Source organism: Lepisosteus oculatus, chromosome 2, assembly GCF_040954835.1.
Source record: "Lepisosteus oculatus isolate fLepOcu1 chromosome 2, fLepOcu1.hap2, whole genome shotgun sequence".
NCBI lineage: Eukaryota > Metazoa > Chordata > Actinopteri > Semionotiformes > Lepisosteidae > Lepisosteus > Lepisosteus oculatus.
The window spans coordinates 29244095-29268335 of NC_090697.1; the positions used below are offsets into that span (position 1 = coordinate 29244095).

General features: G+C 49.0%; 1 protein-coding gene across 2 annotated transcripts in view; it reads left to right on the plus strand.

Annotated features, from left to right (window-relative positions):
• alk (ALK receptor tyrosine kinase) overlaps positions 1-24241 on the plus strand; it is a 254508-nt gene that overhangs the window by 160996 nt on the left and 69271 nt on the right. For both annotated transcript variants that reach the window (XM_069199140.1, XM_069199141.1), the window contains exon 4: positions 9147-9348. In XM_069199140.1, coding sequence (XP_069055241.1) covers positions 9147-9348 — 202 coding nt within the window. The remainder of the gene's footprint in view (positions 1-9146; positions 9349-24241) is intronic.

Below are 24241 nucleotides of genomic sequence, written 5' to 3' on the forward strand. Positions count from 1 at the left end.
CTCTGTGGGACGTTCATCTACAGGAGCTCCGTGAGCAGGTAAGGAGAGCGGGCATCCAGTATCAGGAGCTCTTAGCGCGGGAGAAGATTGAGGGGTTGTGTCTGTTACTAAGAAAATGGCATCTCCGTTTGAGGGGTGTCATTCCCTGTGAGGCGCGGCGGTTGATATTCTTGTGTTTGGCTCTCATCAGGCACGGTCCGTGGCTCTGAATGCCTCGCGCCCGCGCTCGGTTGTCACGCCCTTGCGCGAGTGGCCCTGCTGGCCTGGCACAGAATGAGAGGAGTCCTGCAGGGCAGGGAGCATAATAATCTTTGTGGGCCCTGATGAGTTTTCCACAGATCTCTACAGCGGCAGAGCATGCCCCGATTAATTTCTTAATTAATTTCTTAATTGGTCCATTCATTTACTAACAAAAGTGAGGGGAAAACATTCCGCGCTGTATGAATGGGCTTCTTTCAGGAGGTGCCGCACCAGCTATTTCACATTAACCTCCAGCTCAGTTTGCTCAGCCGCGGTCACGAACCTGAACTCCAGATTAATAGAAAGAACGCCGCACGGATGTCATGCAGGAACCGGAGTCTCCTGTCAAGACATGCGGTGCTCTAGTGGTTACGTGAGCTCACTGGCCAGAATATTAGAAATTCTGGGTGAATAGCCCAGCGTCGAGCTCTGGACTCCGGACAGGAGGGTTGCAGGTTCAAATCCCAGATGGGCTTTTGCTGTTGCTCCCTTGAGTGGGGCTCTTCACTCACATCTCTCCAGGGAAACGCCCCGCTGTGCACACGGGTATACATACACTATATAGAGTATATACAGTACAGTACTGTACAAAGGCACAGTGGGAACACTAGTCCAGCTGGGTGTGAAACTCTACAGCCCTGTCCTGAATAATTCTTCCACCAGAAAGGCGTTCATTTGAGGGGCAGCGTGGGTAGGATTGAAATGCAGTTTTTGAAATTCTCAAATTTGGGCAGACAGAGCTGTTGTGTGACTCTGACAGTACGTCTGCCTCTAACCAGTATTGCTGTTCAGCCGGACTATAGTATATGTGTTCTGTGCCGTGTTTGTGTGGTACAACACCAGGCATGTATGTGTGTGTGTGTGTTTGTACTGTATGTGTCTATGTATATACAGTATGTGTGTTTGTGTGTACAGTATTTGTAACAGCTGTTCACAGATCTGTGTCCCCGGCAGTTTGAGCTCTGATCTCTGTATGTACTGTAGTGCTGTCTGGAGATTGTGAAGCAGCTGCATTTCAAAACTGAGTGCAATATGCTGACTGATACTAGCCCTGACAGCAGGCACTGGGCTAGCTTGCTGGGTCTCTCCCATTCTGCCATTCTGCACTTTAACATTCATTCAGTCCAATTCAGCAAAAGAGTCGCAGTTCAAGACGTCATGTCAGAAGGTTCCAGGTCAGCAGATAGTGGGGCGCATAGTCTGAGTGACACACAAGAGTATAAGAGCATAAGAGAGCTTACAAGTGAGATTCAGCCCATGTCAGCTGCTGCGTGTCTGTCCCTTTCTCACTCGGGATCCCACTGATTCAGTTTCCCCCCACATGACTGCCGAGTTCCCCACTCCCGCTACCCTCTGTGTAGAGACTGTGACCAATCACCCGCTACCTACCAGACAGGCTCGATGGAACGAGCAGCCTCCTCTCCTTTGTGACTTGCCGTGTGTCCTTATGAAGCGACAGCGCCAGAATGTGGACACAAGTATTATTTACCGCCTCTCCTTCAGGCGTGCCCAGGGAACGGAGAGGGCCGCTGCTCCGCTGAGCACCGGACTCGCGACGTGGGAGAGGCAGGCCCTGTCGCATCCTGTCAGCGGCTGGAGCAAGGCCCCACGGTGCCCTGGGGGCGAGGGATGGGAAGGGTTCAGGAGACGATAACTACTCAAAGACCCCTGAGCACTCCTGTTGCGCAGACACACTGGCAGGGGGACAAGGGGGAGAGCTGTTAGAGAAAGTAGAGCTGCTCATTCAGCAGTTCGGCGGCTGGAGGTTACTTTATCATCAAACTTTTAACCGACGCGGCGCGCGGCTCGGGGTGAATCAGCGCTTTCTGAGCCGGGAGCCCGCTCTGGCCTGGAGCAGAGAGAGCTCGAGAGCTCACGCTCCAACTCTAATCCGGTTTTCTCGGCCTGAGCCGGGACAGATTCCGGCAGGATTTGTTGGGGGCTTAGGAATTGCATTGCAGCCAGAGAGTGGCTGACAAGGCAGCTTTGAGAAGATGCAGAAAGAAGCAGATTGTGAGGAGGGCAGCTTTGCTGCCGTAGGCTGCTGAGACGCACAAAACCCCTGAGACTTCGAGCTCCGCTGTCCGGGCAGGCCGAGTCTCAGGCCGATAGCTGGATGTCTGGCTCGTGCACTCACCTGGAACCAGATGCCCGGGTCTGAATACAAATGGCTCCGTCGGATTGAACGAGTCTTTAAAAGCGGTGAGTGGGCGGCTCTGAGAAACTCTGGACGGCTGTGAGAGGGAGGATGAATACAGAGCCATGGCCCTCACACACAACGCTGTAAATTAGGGATTGCAATCAAGTGCACAGCGATGCCAGAAACGGCTGTCTAGCTTCAAACTTAGGGGTCCAGTAAATCTTAGAAATGGAAGCAATGCTTTCTCTCTCCCACTGTGCACTAAATGGTGAGAGTCTGGTAGAAATGTTGTAGGTGCTACTCCTTCACCTCCTCACAGTTGGCAAGAGCAGGGCAACAGGACAGGGAGGTGTGGGAAGTCAGTAGTTAGGGGGGCTGCTGCTTATCGGCCCTCCTGACCCCAGAGGTCAGGGGTCAGAGGTCCTGGCCAGCCTTTTTCGCTTGTGGCCGCAGTATCGGGGCCTGGAGTGGGCCTGTGCCCTGCCAGCGGTATTTCTGTGCAATTCCTGCCCCTGCCCGCTCGGCCAAGCCCCGACCCGGGGAGTCGAGCTCGTCCGAGGGGCAGTCGGGAAGTGGCTCGGGAACCACGCAGGGGGGAGCTGGGAAGCGGGCAGAGGCAGTAATTGCCCAGAAATAGCCAACAAACAACACCTGGATTTTCCAGGATCCCGCAGCTGAGGTGCTGCAGCGATGCAGTGATTCTGAAGGGCATCTCTGCAGCTCGGGCTCAGCCCTGATCCCCTGAACCCCAGGACCCCAGCGGCTCACACATTCCCACCCTGGCGACAGACCAAGGACAGCAGGATCCCAAGCTTCGACTTTGTAGAGATTGTCCGTGATCTGTTACGACTAATGCACCTCAAACCCTCGCCTGGAGGGGGGTAGAGGTTTCTTTGGGGGGCGGTCTTGTGTTTTCCTCTCCTCTGTGCCCACATGGCCTGCTGCTGCTGTAGTGTATTGTATGGATGATTCTATAAAGGGCTCTGTGGGAAACAGCTGCAGTAGATGACTGATGACCCACCTTTCAGAGATCGAAAGGCGACCCTTCACTCTGGCCAGGGTCCGATGAACAGTGGGTCCTGGGAAGGATTAACAGCTGCTCAATCCCCTGTGCTGCAGGACGGGACCAGTAAGGATCGCGTCCGGGTCTAACCCTCTCAGGTCAAGTGTAAGCACACCTTGCCCGTCCACTTGAATAATGCAGCCAATTTCTACAAGCCCTGGTACCCTGCCGGAACTGGAGGGCAGGACGCTTCGGCCACTCTTCCAGGAAAGCCTGGAGACACAAAAGGCTGCAGTGCAATTAATAACAATGCATTCCATCTCAACAGGACACGGTGAAGGTTTTCGGAAGACATAGGTACATCACATGATCAGCCCACTCGTTATCTCTGTCAATCAGTTGGGCGCATCGAGCCAGCAGATGTTACAGAGGTGTGTGTCGAGCAGGGCTTGGCTTTTCTCACTCTGAAGATTAGAAAGAAACAAAGCACAAACACAGCTCTGGAGCTGGTAATTTACATTGTAATTTGGTATTTGGACAATTAGTGTGAAGAGGGATTGAAGTGAAATTCTTTCTGAAGGATGCTTTATATATCTCCTGTTTCACATTCATCCCAGAATCCGTAGTGTCACAGAGAGCAGAGCTTTTCTTTCAGAGCTGTAAAGAGGCACATTGAGACTGAATGAGAGGTACTGCAGCAGGGCTGGACTGTGTGTGTGTGTGTGTGTGTGTCTGTGTGTGTGTGTGTGTTACTGTAGGGAGGATTGTGCTGTGTGTGTTACGGTAGAGAGGATTGTGCTGTGTGTGTGTTACGGTAGAGAGGATTGTGCTGTGTGTGTTACCGTAGGGAGGATTGTGCTGTGTGTGTGTGTTACTGTAGATATTATTGTGCTGTGTGTGTGTGTTACTGTAGGGAGGATTGTGCTTTGTGTGTGTTACTGTAGGGAGGATTGTGCTGTGTGTGTGTTACTGTAGATATTATTGTGCTGTGTGTGTGTTACTGTAGGGAGGATTGTGCTGTGTGTGTGTGTTACTGTAGATATTATTGTGCTGTGTGTGTGTTACTGTAAAGAGGATTGTGCTGTGTGTGTATTTACAGTATGTGGCACTACTCCATGTTTGTGAATTGTAATCCTGGGTAAATGACTAGTATTGAGATTCTCACCGGCGATGCCAGGTTCACTCTATCAAACCGATGTCATCAGTTAACTGCGGTGTCTGGTGCTGGGGGTGGACGCGGACTATAAAAGGAATCAAAAAGAATATCAAATTGCAGGGTTCGTTCATAATGATCTGCTCTTTTCTAAAATTACAGGCGATGTTTTAGCTCAGAACTACACAGGAACGCTGGTTTCACTTGGTAGGTGTGGCAGAAGTCACAGCACCGTCCAGATTAGGTTTAAAATAAGTTCGTGGACAAATAGATGCATTCAAGGCAGGCTCTCCGCAGAGCTGAGCAGGCAGACGCCATTGTTCTCTCAGAGATCAGCGCGCGCAGCAGGGAGCACTCCAGCATGCCTTGACGCCCTTCGGGGCAGCATGACCACACTCCTGTGTTTGCCGAACTGTCACGTGAGGACAGCGGCTTTTCAGACATCACGAGCCCCTAACTTTCCACCGGCCTATATCTCTCTCCCAGTGGTCTTTGTGCTTCCCCTCCACCTGTGAGCCCTGTCTCACGTCATGTCTGAATAAGCGCTTTGACTGCACACATCAAGACCAGGGGGAGCTCATTCAGCCACCCCGATTTCACCCCGCGCCCCTGTGTCACAATCCTGTCACACCTCTGTGGCAGGGGGATCCTTTCACTGGTCGAAGGGGCTTTCGGAAATTGACAGGCTGTACGGTATCATTGTTCTTGCGTCTTGAATGTGATTAGTATTCAAGGGCTCTGCTTCCAGGCGAGAGTTCAGAAAGAGCCGTGAATTGTTCTCGCTTTCCCAGCATTTTCTGTTGGGAAAGTCTGGCACTCAGCGGAGTAAATCTCCCTCTGTCAGTCTGCAGCCAGGTTCCCTCTTTGGTTTCATACTTTAATACGGATTGCCAGCCCACTGCCAGAAAACCAGAAGTGCAACTGCCAAGGCTTTGTGAAAAAGCTGTGTTTCCGCTTTGCACATATTCGCTATACATCCAAGAAATATCTAGCAAAGTTTACCTTAGCAATAAATCTTCATCGCATTGAAACCTTCAGTCACCCTAAACAGTCCTGAGGTTAAGGAATCGGGAAAAATTGGGCTTGTTTTTGGACGTGTTTGATAAAAAAAGTCAAGATGATTCTTAGAATTAGGGTGAAAAGCACTTTATTTATTTTCCCCAAATTGACATTTATTTTATAGGTATCAAAAGTCATCTCTAAGTTTAATCCTTCTTACAATGACAGAAAAGGTTCTAACTGTGAGCCATTATAGCTACTGCATTAAACTCACTTGGTGGCCTGGAAAAGATCTAATCACAGATCGTTCTACAGACAGGCACTGTGAGCCACTGTCTAAGTGGAACCAGCTGACACTCATTGTATCACCATACTGCGGTGCAGTGGCTCTGTGGTCAAGGATCTGTGCCTGTGGCTGGAAGGTTGTTGGTTCAAATCCCGCAGATGGCGGAGGAATCCTACTCCGTTGGGCCCCTGAGCAAGGCCCTTCACTCTAACTGCTCCAGGGGCACCATATAAATGGCTGACACTGCACTCTGACCCCCAGCTTCTCTCCCTGTCTGTGTCTCATGGAGAGCAAGCTGGGGTATGCGAAAAGACGAATTCCTAATACAAGAAATTGTATATGGCCAATAAAGTGATCTTCTCTTCTCTTCCTGATACCTGACAACAGAGCTCCTCCCTGTTTAAAGGCCTCTCTTCTGGTTAGCGGATGTATACTGTATGATTTATCATGCTTCAGTTTTAGCAATATGATTCAGACAATGGACAGCAATCCGTCTGGCTGCGTGCAGACCGGACAAATGATACGCTCTCAGTTTGCGATGGACAGAGGCACTGAGCAGAGCTGTCCATCGCAAACTGATCTTTGGTGTGGCTTTGAAGTAAATCTTTCAGACTGGGTGGAAGTCCAAACTAAACGTTTACAACTTCAGGGAAAACAGATTCCGAAAAGGAACCGGACAGAGCTTAAGAGCAGCAGAATGGAACAGGTTAGGTTGGGAAGCAGTGGAGAACACATTTATTTTGGATGGCAAAAGATTCTACAGATTCTGCTTGAAGCACAAAAGAGATTCATCCCAGGAGAGAGTAAATCAAAAGCTAGAGAGTACTGGCCCACTGGTTTAATAAATCAATTAGGAAAGAAATGGAAGGAAAAAGAAAGTGCTTTATAAAATGATTCAAAAAGAACAGGAGTATGACCGCAAGCACAGGAGAGGAATTTTGAAGTGGTAGCTCAAATAAAGAGTATAGGTTTCTGTCTGTATTACAACAGAAAGAGCACAGTAAAGAAGTATCTCAGAGATAAAGATGGGGATCTTTTAGATGACAGAGCAATGACTGATATATTAAATAATGGCTTGGTAGTGTTCTATCAATCCTACTAAAAGAAAACAAAAGTTGTTATTCAGACGTCGCTCAAAACAGGGGTCATACAAGGAGCTGGAGAATCGCTGATGTAGAGCCCATCCACAAGAAGGGGGATGAAACCACTGGAATTAGATGTAGAGCAAGATTTCTTCAGTAGACAGGACAGTCACATTGACAACAATTACGATAACACAGTACAGTATACGACCAGAGCTGTGTGGGCAAGGGACAGCTTCAACAAGCTTAAGGCAGGTCTGAAGGGGGCTCACTACAGAGCAAAGCTTTAAAAAAGAGACCCTGGAGGGCCAGCTTGTCTGCAGGGCGTATTTTCAAACTTTGTCAGTGGCTTGGTGGGAATGTTTGTTCAAGTGCAAGCAGCTTCAGTAATTCCTTGAGCAGACAGACATTGCAGCACAGCAGGGCTATAGAGGAAGTGCATTAGAGACATCGTGTTCAGTACCGACCAGCTGATCGCAGTCTGTCCTCTGCTGGCCTGGAGGGGACTGCTACCTTGTCCGCAGTGCGTCTGCCATTAGGAGTAAAATGAAGTTGTGAGATAAATGCTGCAGATCTCAAAGTGCAACATGTCGTTTGTTCTTGGGAAAAGTGCTTCCCTTTTGTCTCAGTAAGGCTACACTTTGCCTTCTTTGATTTTTTTTTTGCAAACACGTGTTTCTTTTGAGTTTGCGTTTTAAAATCACACAGACCTTCCTTTGAGTCGGTGGAAAGCATGCCCGTGCCCTCTCTTCATCTTCTTCATCTTTGATCATCTGACTCGGGTGTCTCTCCTGTCTCTGGCTGCAGCTCTCCAGATAGGCACAGCTGCTCAGGCTGGCCAGCTTTCATTGCCGAGTAATTATCTGTGTGCACATGGTCGTCAGTACACCCTTCCAGCTCAGTCCTGCAGCAAGGCACTGGAATAGGAATCACCGCGGTAATGCCAGTAGGAATAGCGATGGTAATGGAAATACAGCAGTAGTAATAAAACGCTAGTAATATAATAGTAGCAATGAAACTGAAAGTAGTGGTGACAGTGGTAGTAATAGCAATAGTAATAGTAGTGATAGTGACAGTAGTAGAGATACGGTACTTTTAGCAGTGGTGACTCATAGTAATAATGATAGAGCAAGTAATAGTAATAGTGGTTGTGATAGCAATAGTAGTTGTGATAATGAAAGTAGTGGTGATAGTAATAGTGATAATAATAGTAGCTGTGATAGTAATAGCTGTAGTGACAGGGATAATTGGTATGATAGTGATAGAAGTGGTGATCTTAATAGTAGGTGTGATAGTGATAGTATTAGCGATAGTGATAGCCATAGATGTAGTGATACAGATAGTAATAGCGATAGTAGTGGTGATAATGATAGCAGTGGCAATAGCAGTAGTGATATAAGGCTATGTGGTCTAGACCAGCTGCTCCGGTGTTGAAGGTGTCAATAAGAAGCCCTAATGCATAATCTCATCATCACAGATTCGAGCGGTGTGGCCCTGGGCAGCCCTCAGGCCTTTGACTCCAGAGGTTTCTTTGGGGGGGGTTGGTGTTGCTGTTTTATCAGCTGCTGGATGACCCTGTCATGGGCTCTGTGATAAACTGCACATGGCACTATAGCCAGGAAATTGATTAACTGAGTGAGTGATTGGTTGATTGATTACTGTCCTCTTGTGTCTGGACCTACTGAGAGACCAACGAAAAAGATCATTGAGCTGTCCCAAGAAAAACTAAAGACGGTGTGGAAGATAGGTCTTTCTAAGTATTTTAGTGCTTTTAGTTTTCTAGCACTTTAAGGTTCTTGAAAAGCACTTAGAAGTAAAACCATATTGCTAAATGTGTTGCTTTTCATCAAATTTCCTTTTCTGCTAGTAGTGACCTCTCTGTCCCGTTCCTCCCATTGGGTGGTCATTAGTGCTGCCGCCTCTTGCTTGGGGATCCTTTTATGTGGGGTTTGCGTGTTCTGTTATGATCAGATGGGTTTTCCCTGCGTGCCGCAGTTTCCTTCCTCCTCTGTCATGCAGACTGGGTTAACTGGTGCCTCAGGTGTCCCTTTGTTCATGCCTGTACTCGTGTGCTTGCGTGTGTCTGTGCGTGTGTGCCAATGTGCACGTGTGTGTGAAACGTGCGAGCCCTGCAGTGGACTGCTGTCCCATCCTTCATGCTGAACTTCTCTCCCATGGCCCTGCCCTGGGGCTCCTTCCTCCCTCCTGTGAGCCCCAGCTCTCTCTCTGTCTCCTCCCTGCAGGTCAGTTCCTGCTGCTGAATGGCTCGGGCCAGTGGGGGCCCTGGGCTCTGAGCCCCTGGCTGTGGAGGGGGGGGGCGCCCTGCGCCCTGGAGCTGGCCGTCTTCCTGCACCCCCAGCAGAGCGGCCGCTACACCGTCCGGCTTGTGGAGAGACACCAGCCCCCACGCACCATCCTGAGGACAGATGCCCCCCGCAGGGCAGGGTAAGAGATGTTCACACCTACACGGCCAGCTCTTGTAGTAATTCATCAGCGGGGTCATTCATCAGCCCGGATTAATTCCACAGGGCTCACTGCCACCCGCCCCAGTCCCCACTCTGACACTGTGGGGCAATTCCACAGTCTGGGGTAATTTCACAGAGCTCACTGCCACCCGCCTCAGTCCCCACTCTGACACTGTGGGGCAATTCCACAGTCTGGGGTAATTTCACAGAGCTCACTGCCACCCGCCTCAGTCCCCACTCTGACACTGTGGGGCAATTCCACAGTCTGGGGTAATTCCACAGGGCTCACTGCCACCTGCCCCAGTCCCCACTCTGACACTGTGGGGCAATTCCACAGTCTGGGGTAATTCCACAGGGCTCACTGCCACCTGCCCGTCCTCACTCTGACACTGTGGGGCAATTCCACAGTCTGGGGTAATTTCACAGAGCTCACTGCCACCCGCCTCAGTCCCCACTCTGACACTGTGGGGCAATTCCACAGTCTGGGGTAATTCCACAGGGCTCACTGCCACCTGCCCCAGTCCCCACTCTGACACTGTGGGGCAATTCCACAGTCTGGGGTAATTCCACAGGGCTCACTGCCACCTGCCCGTCCCCACTCTGACACTGTGGGGCAATTCCACAGCCTGGGGTAATTCCACAGGGCTCACTGCCACCCGCCCCAGTCCCCACTCTGACACTGTGGGGTAATTCCACAGCCTGGGGTAACTCCACAGAGCATGTTTGCTGTGAAGAAAGAGCTGCAGGAACACCCCACTGAACTGCGTGACTCTCAAAGGCATGAGCACTCACCCCTGCTGCAGCTTGCCGAACACCCGCAGCTCTGCGTTCACTCTGAAGGACGTTAAACACGACGGCATGCAGAGATAACAAGCTCTTCCACCATCCTTTAACACTGCCGACCCGCTGAAGCAGCAGCACAGACCTGTCTCTCTGCAGACTCAGTGGCAGATCTGTGCTGCAAAGCCTCTGTGCTGTGCTCTTCCCCACGCATGACAAGTTGCTCTGGGAGAGAAGATGGTGGGATCATTATTGAGGGGTTTGGGGCAGCTCGGTCCCCTCTGAAAGAACTTACAGACATCAGGTGTGTTTCAGGTTTCAAGTCCAAATTATGTGGACCGTGTAAGTAATATAATGGTGGCACACAAAAGGAGCCATTCAGCACATCAAACCTGTTTGGCCATTAGTAGTTAACTGATCCCAGGATCTCATCCAGCTGTTTCTTGAAAGACACCAAGACTATTGGCTTCAAAAAGAAGGCTGGGCAGCTTGTTCCACACTCCCACCACCCTTTGGGTATAGAGGTGCCTCCTAATAGTGGTTTAAGTGTGCTTCCTCATAGCTTTCCCTTGTGTCCTCTGGTTTGTGTTCCACTGTTCATTTTGGAGAAAATCACTGGGTTAGTTTTCTCAGTGTCTTTGAGGATTTTTATAACTTGTATCAGGTCTCCTTGTAGTGTTCTTTAAGACTAAAGAGACTCAGCTCCTTCAGCCTGTCAGTGTAGGACAGTCCCTTACATTCAGGAATGTACTGCATCTGGTGTTTTTTCTCTAGAAGCAATATCTGTTACAACTAGTGGTGGCCACATCTGGTCACATCCTCTAATATACAGTAACAGGAATGCCAGCTCAACTCACAGCCCTTTCAATACAGGCTGCTACAGAATTTTACTGCAACAGCTCGTTAATCATCTAGTTAATAATTAAGCTGGTTCACTATAATCACTGAAGTGCTTGGTGCATCAGAAGACTTCCAGTGAACATATCGAGGAGCTTTGCTCATTTCCACTGATCAAGGTGGATCTAAACAGCAGCTGTGAGGTATAAGCTGAGCCCATGTGTTGGACAAGAAAGACAAAAGGAAAACTGCAAGGAGCACATTGTGGTAACAGGATGAATTTACATGCAGACAGACGCAGTCCAGGACTGTGGATAGACGGAAGCATGGCTCAAAGCTGAGTCATAGTGGAAGCACAAAGGGAATTCCAGAATAGTTATCAAGACAAACAGGCACAGTTCATAACAGAGGGAATGCACAGGTCCAAATCACAAGGGGGCACCTCCAGAGAAACAGTCAGGGCTACAGCTAGGATTGAGTATCCAGGAAGAAATGAAACAAAGCAGAAGGGAACAGAGCAAGGAAGCAAAGCTTAGGTCAAACTCTATTACAGAGAGCCGAGTCGGGCAGGTCTGAAATATCCTGAAGCACTGGCTGCACATTGCTCACAGGTGGTTCAGGTTTCCTGTCAGATCACGTTGCCACGGCAACCAGCACAGACAGCAGCAGAGAAGGGGTGTGGCTGGCTGGCAGTCACTGCTAGCTCACTCTGCAGTGCTCCAGCGGGAGAGCATGATGTGCAGAGTGATTTAACAACTTGCAGTATGAGAAGATTTACTGTAAAGAGTAATTATAGTTTCTAAACAGCAGTGGTCAGGAATCTAGCATGCTCTGAAATACACCAGGGACACCCAACAGCAGAAGTAATGGGTTTGTTTAAATCAAAAGCAGTCTAAAAACTGGGAAAAGCGGTTGAACTGCTCCTGTGAACCCTAGTATTTATTAAACTGAGCTGGAACGAGAACAAGCCCCTGGAATGCCGTTGGATCTCTGGGGGTGAGAGTGGGGCCTGACCTCAGCTTTTCCGATTTCAAACAAAATGAACAGGAGTGTGCAGCACAATTTTCAAGTTATGCTCTTGTGCAAAATATGCTCCACAAGCTAAACTAGTTAATGAATAAAAATGAATAAATTTGTTAATTGCTGTCAGTAAATCAGGAGCAATTGCTGCTCTGCTTGACATCGCTGCGCTAAGCCTGCCTGTGGAGGCAAGTGGCAGACAGGCTGTCAGAGTCTCTTGTTGTCCTCCGGGACTTTGTGTGGTGGTAATTGTGCAACTGAGTTCCTGCTTGGATCAGCGCTCTTGTGAGTGATTCAGAGCTCCAGTGCATCACACAGATCGGTGCTCAACAGCAGAGCCTATCAGGGACTCAGACTGGGTGTCACTTGAAAAGACTGGTGGGCCTGTCTTGCCCTTAATGCCAGCTGAAGACCCCCTGGTGATCAGGGTGCTTCAAGAAGAAGATGAGCCGGTGGGAGGAGACTTCTCCATTGGCCATTGCAGCTCTGCAAAATCAATGAAATGACAAGGAGATTCTGACTTTTCTGCAATTTGGTTAAATTGTTTATTTCTCCTGGCTTCTGATTCTGTCCCACATGACCTTGTGGAAAAATTGCAAAATGTATAAGTGCACAGTGTGTAAGGATTGTGCTTTCTTCATTTTAATTTTTATTTGTTTGCTGTTTTTTCACTTGTACATCCTGTATGTTTTGAATTCATGGTTATGCAATTATATCACACTTAAAGCACCAAACTTAACCTGATTGAGACCTACAGTATCACTATGCACCAAGCAGAGTTTTCCTTTTTTGGAACAGGACATTGCCCAACATCATTTGCATCCTCACAACATCAAAGTAGACTCTACAGCCTGGACTGGAACCTGCAACCTTCCGGGTATAGTGGTCCATGTGGACCAATCTTGTGATTTTGTTAAAAAAAAAATCAGAAACGTCTAATGGCAGAAAGTCAGAGGATGAAATAGTTTGAGTAAGTCTGAGGAATTCGCCGTAAATGCACGGGCAGGTATTGTAGGGCCCATGCCTGCAGCTGGGGAACCAGTGAGGAAACCAAGCCGGATCTAGAAACGAGAGCATGAGCAGTGAAGCTGAAGTGAAGGCACCCGTGTGCTTCCAGAGACTCCAGCTGACAGTGTGGAGGAATTCACCGCACGGAGACAGACTTCTGTTTATCTGCGGTATCTGACCAGTGACCTCCGTGAAGCTTTCCTAGTGAGAGAGGGCTTGGAACTCAGCCTGCGAAACTCCAGGAGAAATTGAAAGAGCTCTCCGCTGTGTTTAATTGGTGCCCTAACGAGCCGCCTTGCACACAGCACCTTTGGCCTGCAGTACAGAGAGCTTCCTCCCTGTGGGCCAGGGGAAGGAGAAGGCCAGCGGTTTGTCTTCCTTCGTCCCTCCTCCTCCAATGACAGAGTTAGGGATCTCCCACCCCGATGGAGCGATGCAGCAGCCTGGCTGCTGGTCGCTGTTGCTGTTGCTCCTGTCTCCTGATGTTTGAAGTGCCAATGCCCCCGGCGCTCACTGCCAGGTCTGGGGCTGCGGCACTGCCCTGAGCTCCCTGCCCCTGTGTGGACCGCGGAGAGATCTGGGCTGGCGTCGCGGGCTTTCACAGCTGTACGAAACACGGGGTCTCCAACATATCGGCTCACTTCAATCCCAGCAGTCCACCCGCTCAGCAGAAGGACACGTCAGCCAGGCTCCCGCTCTGATCTTTCTTCATGTGTCAAGCCCCGCCCCGGGTTAAGACTGACCCCGTCACTCTGCATTCGCCGCAGTGCATTCTGGGATACTTGACAAGGCAGGCAGGTGTGGGCGGCGGGGGGGGGGGAGGGCCTCTGTGTCGCTGATGTCGGAAAGGACGAACCGTGGAGAGGCAGGAGAGTGAAAAGACCCTATGCGTAGCGGCGTGACTGGGGTTAGCCCAGGCTCAGCTGTTCAGAAAAATACTGTAGAGAAACCTATGCCCTCAGGTAGCGGACATGGGGCGACCTGGTGGTGGGCGGGTTTCAGGACATCCGAACCTCAATGCTGAGCAAAGTGGAATGAGTGACCCGGAAATATATAGCCCAGGGAAAGAGAGAGACTGGAAGGACAGCAAAGCGGGAAACTAGGGACAGGACAGAATAGGAGCGCCCTCTGGCGGCAGAGGGCGTGACACTCTGTGACAGTGGGCAAGGCATTCACAGCACGAGCCCAGGCAGGAGGCTTGACTGAGCGCACTCGGGCTGAGTCGATCTTCTGTCAAACGACAGCCGTGAGCGTGTTAGCATTCCCCTCTGCAGACTCTTAAAAGCTTTATCTCTGGGAAGCATGGAGCGGTGTGAAAGTTCACCAGATGGAATGAACAGTGGCCAACATATGGATCCGCAGAGATGTGCATTTGTTGTTTATTCTGTCTGAACGTTTGTGAAACATAACAAGGCGAAGTGCAGCTGTTGTCTGATATGAGCTCCTGTCAGTCAGGCCCTCACAGTAGCTCCACACAGCTTGGCCTTTGTAGCTTTAGGGTTTTGATCACCAATGGCTTTATGATGTTAAGGATATTTTCACAATGCACAATGACATTATTGATGAGCGTGCTCAGAATTCAAAACTGCTACTGGATGCGAAAAATTTATTCTATATAATTGGAGTTAAAAGCTATATATACCGAATCTCAAAGCAAACAAAATGTTTACTAGGGGCAGTGAGATCACAGTCACAATATAGTAGAATACTCCTGTTACATTAGGAGTTACAGTTTACAGTCCCAGTGCAGAAGAACAGTCCTGTTACAATAGGAGCTACAGTCCCAGTACAGTAGATCAGTCCTGTTACAATAGGAGCTACAGTCCCAGTGCAGTAGAACAGTCCTGTTACAATAGGGGCTACAGTCCCAGTACAGTAGATCAGTCCTGTTACAATAGGAGCTACAGTCCCAGTACAGTAGAACAGTCTGTTACAATAGGGGCTACAGTCCCAGTGCAGTAGAACAGTCCTGTTACAATAGGGGCTACAGTCCCAGTACAGTAGATCAGTCCTGTTACAATAGGAGCTACAGTCCCAGTACAGTAGAACAGTCCTGTTACAATAGGAGCTACAGTCCCAGTACAGTAGATCAGTCCTGTTACAATAGGAGCTACAGTCCCAGTACAGTAGAACAGTCCTGTTACAATAGGGGCTACAGTCCCAGTACAGTAGAACAGTCTGTTACAATAGGGGCTACAGTCCCAGTACAGTAGAACAGTCCTGTTACAATAGGAGCTACAGTCCCAGTACAGTAGATCAGTCCTGTTACAATAGGAGCTACAGTCCCAGTGCAGTAGATCAGTCCTGTTACAATAGGAGCTACAGTCCCAGTACAGTAGAGCAGTCCTGTTACAATAGGAGCTACAGTCCCAGTGCAGTAGATCAGTCCTGTTACAATAGGAGCTACAGTCCCAGTACAGAAGATCAGTCCTGTTACAATTGGAGCTACAGTCCCAGTACAGTAGATCAGTCCTGTTACAATAGGAGCTACAGTCCCAGTGCAGTAGAACAGTCCTGTTACAATAGGAGCTACAGTCCCAGTACAGTAGATCAGTCCTGTTACAATAGGGGCTACAGTCCCAGTACAGTAGATCAGTCCTGTTACAATAGGAGCTACAGTCCCAGTGCAGTAGATCAGTCCTGTTACAATAGGAGCTACAGTCCCAGTACAGTAGATCAGTCCTGTTACAATAGGAGCTACAGTCCCAGTACAGTAGATCAGTCCTGTTACAATAGGAGCTACAGTCTCACTACATTAGAACAGTCCTGTTACAATAGGAGCTACAGTCCCAGTACAGTAGAACAGTCTGTTACAATAGTAACTACAGTCCCAGTGGGAGAGAGTCACAAAGCGAGACCTGTTTCACAAGGACACCAGGAGTGAAAACTGGCAGTGTTAGCAGGCCAAAGGAAGTGCTTTTTATTCCCTTTATTCATTCATTTATTTTCTGAAATTGCAGGTGCTTTCTTTCTGTTTCCATATGGAGGGGTGGGAGTGACTAATTATCTCTGCACACCTGCATGGGTGAAATCAGTGTTTGACCGATTGGTACAATCAGTGTTGCCAAAGCAAATGAAAATAATGAAATTCACATGAAACAAAGCAAAAAATAAAAGTAATATGTCTGTAGATTTAATTTTACAGACATTTACAACAAAGACATTTTATAAAATATTGACATATACTGTAGACAGAAGGAGCATTATTGGGGGACAGACTCACTGTTCCTCAGGCTGTGACAGGAGATCACATACTGGGCTGCCAGTTCCACTGAGTTCCCTCCTCCCTCTCCCAGTAGGATTGGGACCCATTGTGATTCTGTCAGGTATGGGAACTCTGGGACCCAGACTATCTGTCACAGTGCAGTAGGAAGTGCACCTCTGTCTCTATTTCTCCCCGCTGGCAGTGGGAGCACAGCCTGTCCTCTCTGGGCAGCCAGGTCTGCCTGTGTCACCCTGTTTCTATGGCCAGGCTGTGGTCACTGAGCCTGTACTTCGTCAGGGTCTGTTTCTTTTTGCTGTTTCTTATCTTAGTCAAATATTCCGCTAGTGTGTATTGTCTGTTTAGGGTTCTGTAGCATTCCAGTTTATGTTGTGTTTGTGTGTGTGTGTCCCAGTGTGTGAGATATTGCTGTTTGATCTGTGCTGTGATGTGGTGGAGTCTGGGTTGTGGTACTCTAGCAGTGCTGTCCTGAGGCTGGTTAGTATCGGTGTGGCTCAGGTCGGTGAGCCTCAGGACCAGCTGGCTCAGGGGGCTCTGTTTTGGGCTCAGCTCTTGGCTCAGCAGGGCTTTGTGGTGGTAGGAAGTTTGGTGTTTTTTTAGGTGTAGCCAATACTTTAATACTCTTTTCTGTACTGTATGTTTATCAATAGTGGGTACTGGCCTAATTTGGCCCTGCACCCATTGTTAGGTGTTTTTCTCTGCACACGGAGGCTGTTTCTACAGATCTCCATGTGCAGAGTTTCTGTGGGGTGTTTGTCCCATTGAGTGTACTCCTGGTCAGTGAGGGGACCCCACACTTCACTGCCGTATAGGGCAATGGGTTGGATTACACTTTCAAATATTTGGAGGCAGATTCTTGTTGGTGGGTTGATGTTGAAGAGCCTCCTTCCTATTGCATGGAAAGCCCTGAGTGCCTTCTCTCTCAGTGCCTTCACTTCCAGGTCAAAACTCTCTCTCTCTCACCTATCTGACACAGAGCACTTCCTGTGTCCTCACTCCTCTCTCTCGCCCCCTCGCTCTGTCTTGTTGTGAAGACAGTAATAGAAACGTTCAGTGCTGAGTGAAGAGGTAAAGATGAAGCAGGAAGCAGTCTTTGCTTTGCTTCAGACCTGTTTGTATTTTCCTGAAGGCACACTCCTGGAGAGCCTGTCTCATCAGAACAGCCAGGCTTTCACCTTCTGGTGTCGAGCGGCACGGCCTCAGCGCAGAGAGCCCCTAAACACACTCCAGCTGCTGCTTCGTCTTGCTCCTTTGCCTCCATTTTGCTCTTTGGTTCAGTCCCTCTTTCCCTCCCGCCTAGCGACTGACCTCGGTCGCTCTCCCTTTTCCTCTGCCCCTCTCCGGCCCTCCTCTCCCTCCCTGCTGGCGAGGAAGGCTCGTTAGCCAGGAATCGCGGCTCTCCGTGACATCTTTGTAAGTCCTCGCCAGGCTGTGGTTAAGCATTGTTATTCTGTGCAGCCCAGCCCGCTATCTCTCAGGCAGCTCAGGGAGCAGGGCAGGCAGACAGCTTTTAAACATTAATGGTGTCTTTTTCCTCACTCGGTTGTTAAAGAGGATGTTTGCATCCTTGTCAGATCCATGTTCTGTCATTTTCTACCAGTGGAACATCCTGCGGTGTCTCTTACTAATGAGAACTAATAAGAACACTAGAGCTTCAGCACCTCCTGCTCTGTTTTAAATGACTTCCCTGTAGTTTCCACTTGCATCATCTTGTATCCTCTGATTCGAGTTTCGCTGTGGACTCTGAATACCTGTATCAGGTTCCTCACAGTCTTCTCTGTTCAAGACTGAAGAGACTCTGTTCCTTCAGCCTGTCAGTGTAGGACAGTCCCTTAATACTTGTATCAGGTTCCTCACAGTCTTCTCTGTTCAAGACTAAAGAGACTCTGTTCCTTCAGCCTGTCAGTGTAGGACAGTCCCTTAATACTTGTATCAGGTTCCTCACAGTCTTCTCTGTTCAAGACTAAAGAGACTCAGTTCCTTCAGCATGTCAGTGTAGGACAGTCCCTTAATACTTGTATCAGTCTCCTCACAGTCATCTCTGTTGAAGACTAAAGAGACTCAGTTCCTTCAGCCTGTTAGTGTAGGACAGTCCCTGAAATCCAGGAGAGTGTTTTGCTGCTTTTCTCTGGACTGATTCCAGAGCAACTATATTTTTTCTAGAACACGATGACCACACCTGTACACAATGAGGCCTTACTAGTTTTAACGGCATTGCTTAATGATGTCTACGATGATGTCTACTATATCGCTTAATGTTTTGTTTGCAATGAGAAGGAGAGTGAGGAGAACAGCACAGGCCCCGCTGTCAGGTGTGTGTCAGCTGCAGGGGGGCGTGAGAGTTCGGGATGATTTCAGAGATGGAGGGAGCCCCACCTCCCCCAAAGAGGCTGGCTTGCCATCAGACGATTGAAAGGGTCAGGATGGGGCTCCTGGGTACGGACAACATCAAGCATTGTGTTGGAATCCAACATGTCCCTCAGGTGAATCGTGGTGGACCAGTCCACTCCTGAAGAAACCAGGGTATCTGTCTCAACAACATGACAGCTTCTTCCACACTCCCACAACCCTTTGCGTCGTGATTTCCTCCCATGTTACGTAACCTCTAAGAGGGAAACGTGGATTTTGAGACAACAAAGATGTTGGATGCGATTTTGTCTGCTCCCTGGCCTGGCTCTGCATTCACTTCCTCATTTGCATTCATCCCTTTTTCCATGAAGGTGGATTTCTGCTGTGACTCGGGGATTAGAGGCATCCCTAATGCACCCATCAGCCCGAGCAGGTAGAGTCCTGCAGGCGCCCATGTGACTCTTCTGCACACCAGATCTACTGTACTCACTGGCGTGCAGCGGATGTGATCTGCAGGACTTCGGGTCCGAGGCAGCCCCTTGACCCCCCGCCAGACACCAGAGAGTCCCCACCAGCCATTGGCTGGTTGAGCTGGCTGAGGAAGCACACGAGTGCAGTCTGGGCGCCTCTCTCTCCCATCCTTCCAGGTGTAGAGTTCATTCAGACAAGGTTTCTTTCTGTGAAGAAAGCGGGCAGATAAAAGCAGGCAGATAAAAGCAGGCAGGCAGCACACCTGTTGCTGGACTCCAGTAGCGAGCAGCTCTGGTTTAACTGGCTGAAAGAGAGAGTGACAGTCCTGGACAGCAGGGTACACATCCTGAAATATATTCTTCTACCTGTCTGTCCTTCTACACTCTGTGTGTAACAGCGGTTGTGTCCTTGTCCTGAACGTGACATTTCTGGTGAAACCTGGACAGCTTCTGGATTATAAAAGTCCTTGGAAACGTCTGTATGTCAGAGCAGTGTTGCCGGCGGTCTGTTCTGCTCTCCGTTGTCTTCAGAGCCGCGCTGGACTGCACTGTGTCCTCCTGCCCCCTGTTCTCGGTCTGCGCCCGAGGGCACCTCTCAGAGCACATGGTAAGGGGGGAAGGGAGGAAGGCGGACAGGCACCCGCCCCGCGCGGTGGAGCAGGGATGTGAATACACAGAGGGAGCGATCCGCCCTCCTTCCCGGGTGGACCCCCGGGTGGAGGCGGCGAGCCAGCTGCCGGGACCGAGACCCCTAATTTAAACGTGCAGAGCAGGCCTGCTCCCCTCGCGGTCTCTCAGCCTTACAGCTGTCTGCCCCTCGCTGGGGATCACATCCAGTTGTGTCATGGAGGAAGCCAGGGTATCGGCTTTAACAACATCAATATTCCAGCTTCTTCCACTCCCCTACAACCGCTCGCGCACAGACGTCAGCCAGTCGTAATACGTCCACGTTAGGGAGTGAACTATTCCACTATCGGCAGGGGCTGATGGAACAGAGTTGCACAGAGGTTGAATTCAACTCCGCTCTCTTGCTGTGGGAAATTTCCAGAACGGGGCGTTCTCCCCCCGAGTGCGCCGTCCGGGCTCGTCAAAGACAGTTCACTTCACAACCCGACTCGGGCAGGTCGCTGGATCGGCGCCGTCGCTGAAGGAGTATTGGTTTATATAATATATATATATAACATTGCTTTATTAACCCTTTACAATTTCTTGGATTAGGAATGATCTTTTTGCATACCCCAGCTTGCTCTCCATGAGACACACAGATAGGGAGAGAGCCTGGGGTCAGAGCGCAGGGTCAGCCATTTATACAGCGCCCCTGGAGCAGTTGGAGTTAAGGGCCTTGCTCAGGGGCCCAACAGAGTAGGATTCCTCTGCCGTCTGCGGGATTTGAACCTGCAACCTTCCAGCCACAGGCGCAGATCCTTGGCCACAGAGCCACCGCTCCGCCCGAAACAGACTGGAGAATGCGGGCATCGATCCCGCTACCTCTCGCATGCTAAGCGAGCGCTCTACCATTTGAGCTAATTCCCATCTGTGTAATCTTTGCGGTGAATAGCGCAGAGACACCGAGAATACCGCTGCGATGTCTTCCTGGAACCTGAGACCGAGGAGCAGCAGTCCGCGCGCGGTCCTCTCGCCACACGTGCTAGTCGGGTTATATACAGTACACACAGTACAGTCTGGGCAGCGATGCTCCCCAGTAGGAGACCTGGCCAGATATTCAGCATGCTGAGAGTGACTTTGCAGATGCTCCTTGACGTGGGCAGACTTTAATACACCTCCTCAGGGTTTCTGCTATTGAGTGGGTTTTAGCTGTAGAATTTGCATTCCAGAGTGCCCTAAAGATATTCACTTCTCCAAGGAAGTCGAATAATCCATGTTAGTGTTCAGGACGTTTCAGGAGGGAGTGCTCTGTGGCCCTTCATCTACCACCTGCTGGGATGACTGAGTGTCGCAGTAAGAGGTATCATTGACGAATCGGCTTAGTTTAACACATCAGTGTTTTTGCACTCATGCTTATTTTAGTGAACCACTCCTTTGGAGTACTCTAGTGCTGTGTTTGAAAGCATTCTGAGGAGATACAGGAAGGTTCCCTGATCTGGTTGGTTCTCAGGAGATAATCGAGGCCGAGCCTGGTCAGGACCTGGGTGGGAAACCCACCTCAGTGATACATGATGGTGACCAGTAACACTGTGCTGTAGGAGCTGCTATCCTTCAGATGAGACATTAGTATCAGGTCCTTACTACTGGTCAGCACCTCAGATGAACGTGCCCATTACCTGTGCTTAGCAACTATCTGAGGCCTGTAGATACTGTAGCTGCTACTGTATGTGCCTTGAGTTAATCCCTGTATGCAAGCCATGTGGATGATGGCAGAGACCTTGAGCTGTACACCTAAACCTGCACCTGAAGAAACAGAACTTCTTTAGCCATCAACAGAAAAGCTGGTATCTTAACAACGTGACTGGGCAACTTGTTCCTTACATACCCCTTTGTGTAAAAAGTGCTTCCTTATCTCAGTTTTAAAGTGGGAAATTTTACAGTGTTGTAGCAGGTCTGTTCTAATGCACAGTGACTGTCCCTCCCATTTTTACAGGACTGATCTACTGCATTGGGACTGTAGCTCCTATTGTAACAGGACTGTTCTACTGTACTGGGACTGTAGCTCCTATTGTAACAGGACTGTTCTACTGCACTGGGACTGTAGCTCCTATTGTAACAGGACTCTTCTACTGTACTGGGACTGTAACTCCTATTGTAACAGGACTGATCTACTGCACTGGGACTGGAGCTCCTACTATAACAGGACTGTTCTACTGTACTGGAACTGTAGCTCCTATTGTAACAGGACTGTTCTACTGTACTGGGACTGTAGCTCCTATTGTAACAGGACTGTTCTACTGCACTGGGACTGTAGCTCCTATTGTAACAGGACTGATCTACTGTACTGGGACTGTAACTCCTATTGTAACAGGACTGATCTACTGCACTGGGACTGGAGCTCCTACTATAACAGGACTGTTCTACTGTACTGGAACTGTAGCTCCTATTGTAACAGGACTGATCTACTGTACTGGGACTGTAGCCCCTATTGTAACAGGACTGTTCTACTGCACTGGGACTGTAGCTCCTATTGTAACAGGACTGATCTACTGTACTGGGACTGTAGCCCCTATTGTAACAGGACTGTTCTACTGCACTGGGACTGTAACTCCTATTGTAACAGGACTGTTCTACTGTACTGGGACTGTAACCCCTATTGTAACAGGACTGTTCTACTGTACTGAGACTGTAGCTCCTACTGTAACAGGACTGATCTACTGTACTGGGACTGTAACCCCTATTGTAACAGGACTGTTCTACTGTACTGAGACTGTAGCTCCTATTGTAACAGGACTGTTCTACTGCACTGGGACTGTAGCTCCTATTGTAACAGGACTGATCTACTGTACTGGGACTGTAGCCCCTATTGTAACAGGACTGTTCTACTGCACTGGGACTGAATCCCCTATTGTAACAGGACTGTTCTACTGTACTGGGACTGTAACCCCTATTGTAACAGGACTGTTCTACTGTACTGAGACTGTAGCTCCTACTGTAACAGGACTGTTCTACTGCACTGGGACTGTAGCTCCTATTGTAACAGGACTGTTCTACTGCACTGGGACTGTAGCTCCTATTGTAACAGGACTGTTCTACTGTACTGGGACTGTACCTCCTATTGTAACAGGACTGTTCTACCACACTGGGACTGTAGCTCCTATTGTAACAGGACTGTTCTACTGTACTGGGACTGTAGCTCCTATTGTAACAGGACTGTTCTACTGTACTGAGACTGTAGCCCCTATTGTAACAGGACTGATCTACTGTACTGGGACTGTACCTCCTATTGTAACAGGACTGTTCAACTGGACTGTTCCTATAGTCTATGAAAACATGACTATATGGTATTTCTATTACTATGGCTCCTTATTCTGTTCAGTTGGAAAATTGCCTGAAAGGTTTGAGACATTTAGCAGGGAACTGTCTGCACATTCATACAACGCTTGCCCTCCTGACTGCACACATGGATGTTGGATGTGTTTTGTGGAATCAGGGGTCACCAGTGTAAACGGATCATAAAACACACATAATATGCACTCAGCACCTACTGCAGCAGTGAGTATAAGTAGTTTGGTTCTCATGCTCTTTTTCTGGATGTAATATGTGATTTATTTCTTGTTAAGATCTATTATCCTAATTGTGACAGAGGATAATCAAATCTGTGCAAATTACCAGGACTAAATCCAAAATCAAATTTGAAATGAGTTATTCCCCAAGACCCAGTAGTCATTTCTGGAAGATTTAGCTGGAAATCATAATTGAGACAGGGCTTGTTTTTTTGCAAGTGCTCCCTGCAGTGTTAATTGTATTATAACCAGAGACAGGACGGGTTCCTGTCACTCTGCATCGCAAAAGAAAGAAAAAAAATGCTGCTTGTCTTTCACAGGGTCTGGTAGAAGCGTTTAAGAGGAGTAAGTCTCCCAGGACAGGGGAATTGAATCTGCAATCAGTTCAGCTTCAGCTGGCCATGACCAGCAACATGCAGAGGAATGAGGCAGGAGCCCTGCCCTGGGTCTCAGACAGAAGCCTTCTTAATGAGCAAAGCCAGCATTGTGTTTGTTTTTAAATGATGTTACAGAGTAACAACCATGGGACGCGCACTAATACGGCCACGATCTGTACACAACCACAGTCCCCTGACATATCATCAATGTAGCCAGCAGCATTGCTCCAGCACACCAGGGATGAGATTGATTTTGTCTTTTCTTGCTGTTTGAAATTGTTGATTAGCTCACTCCGAGTACCGGTGCCCCATACAGACAAAGATTCATTAATTAAAACCCCATGGCATGATGGGTAGTACCCAGCATGCCCCACTCCCACTCTGAGCGCCGCTGTTCTCAGCACAGCCTCGAGCCCTCAAGCTCCGTGCGATGCCTGGATCAGCAGTCCACATGTGGGCTTTCTAAAGCACTACTGTATCTCTTTCAATCAAGCACTCGAGTCTTAGACACTCTGTCTTTTTCCCCGGCTGCCAGTGGAGGTCAGTGAATAAAAGTTTTTTAAATAATATGACTGCTATCCGTCTGCCCGGGAGAAATTTTCCAACATAAGGCGACTCCCCAGGACAGAGCAGGGAA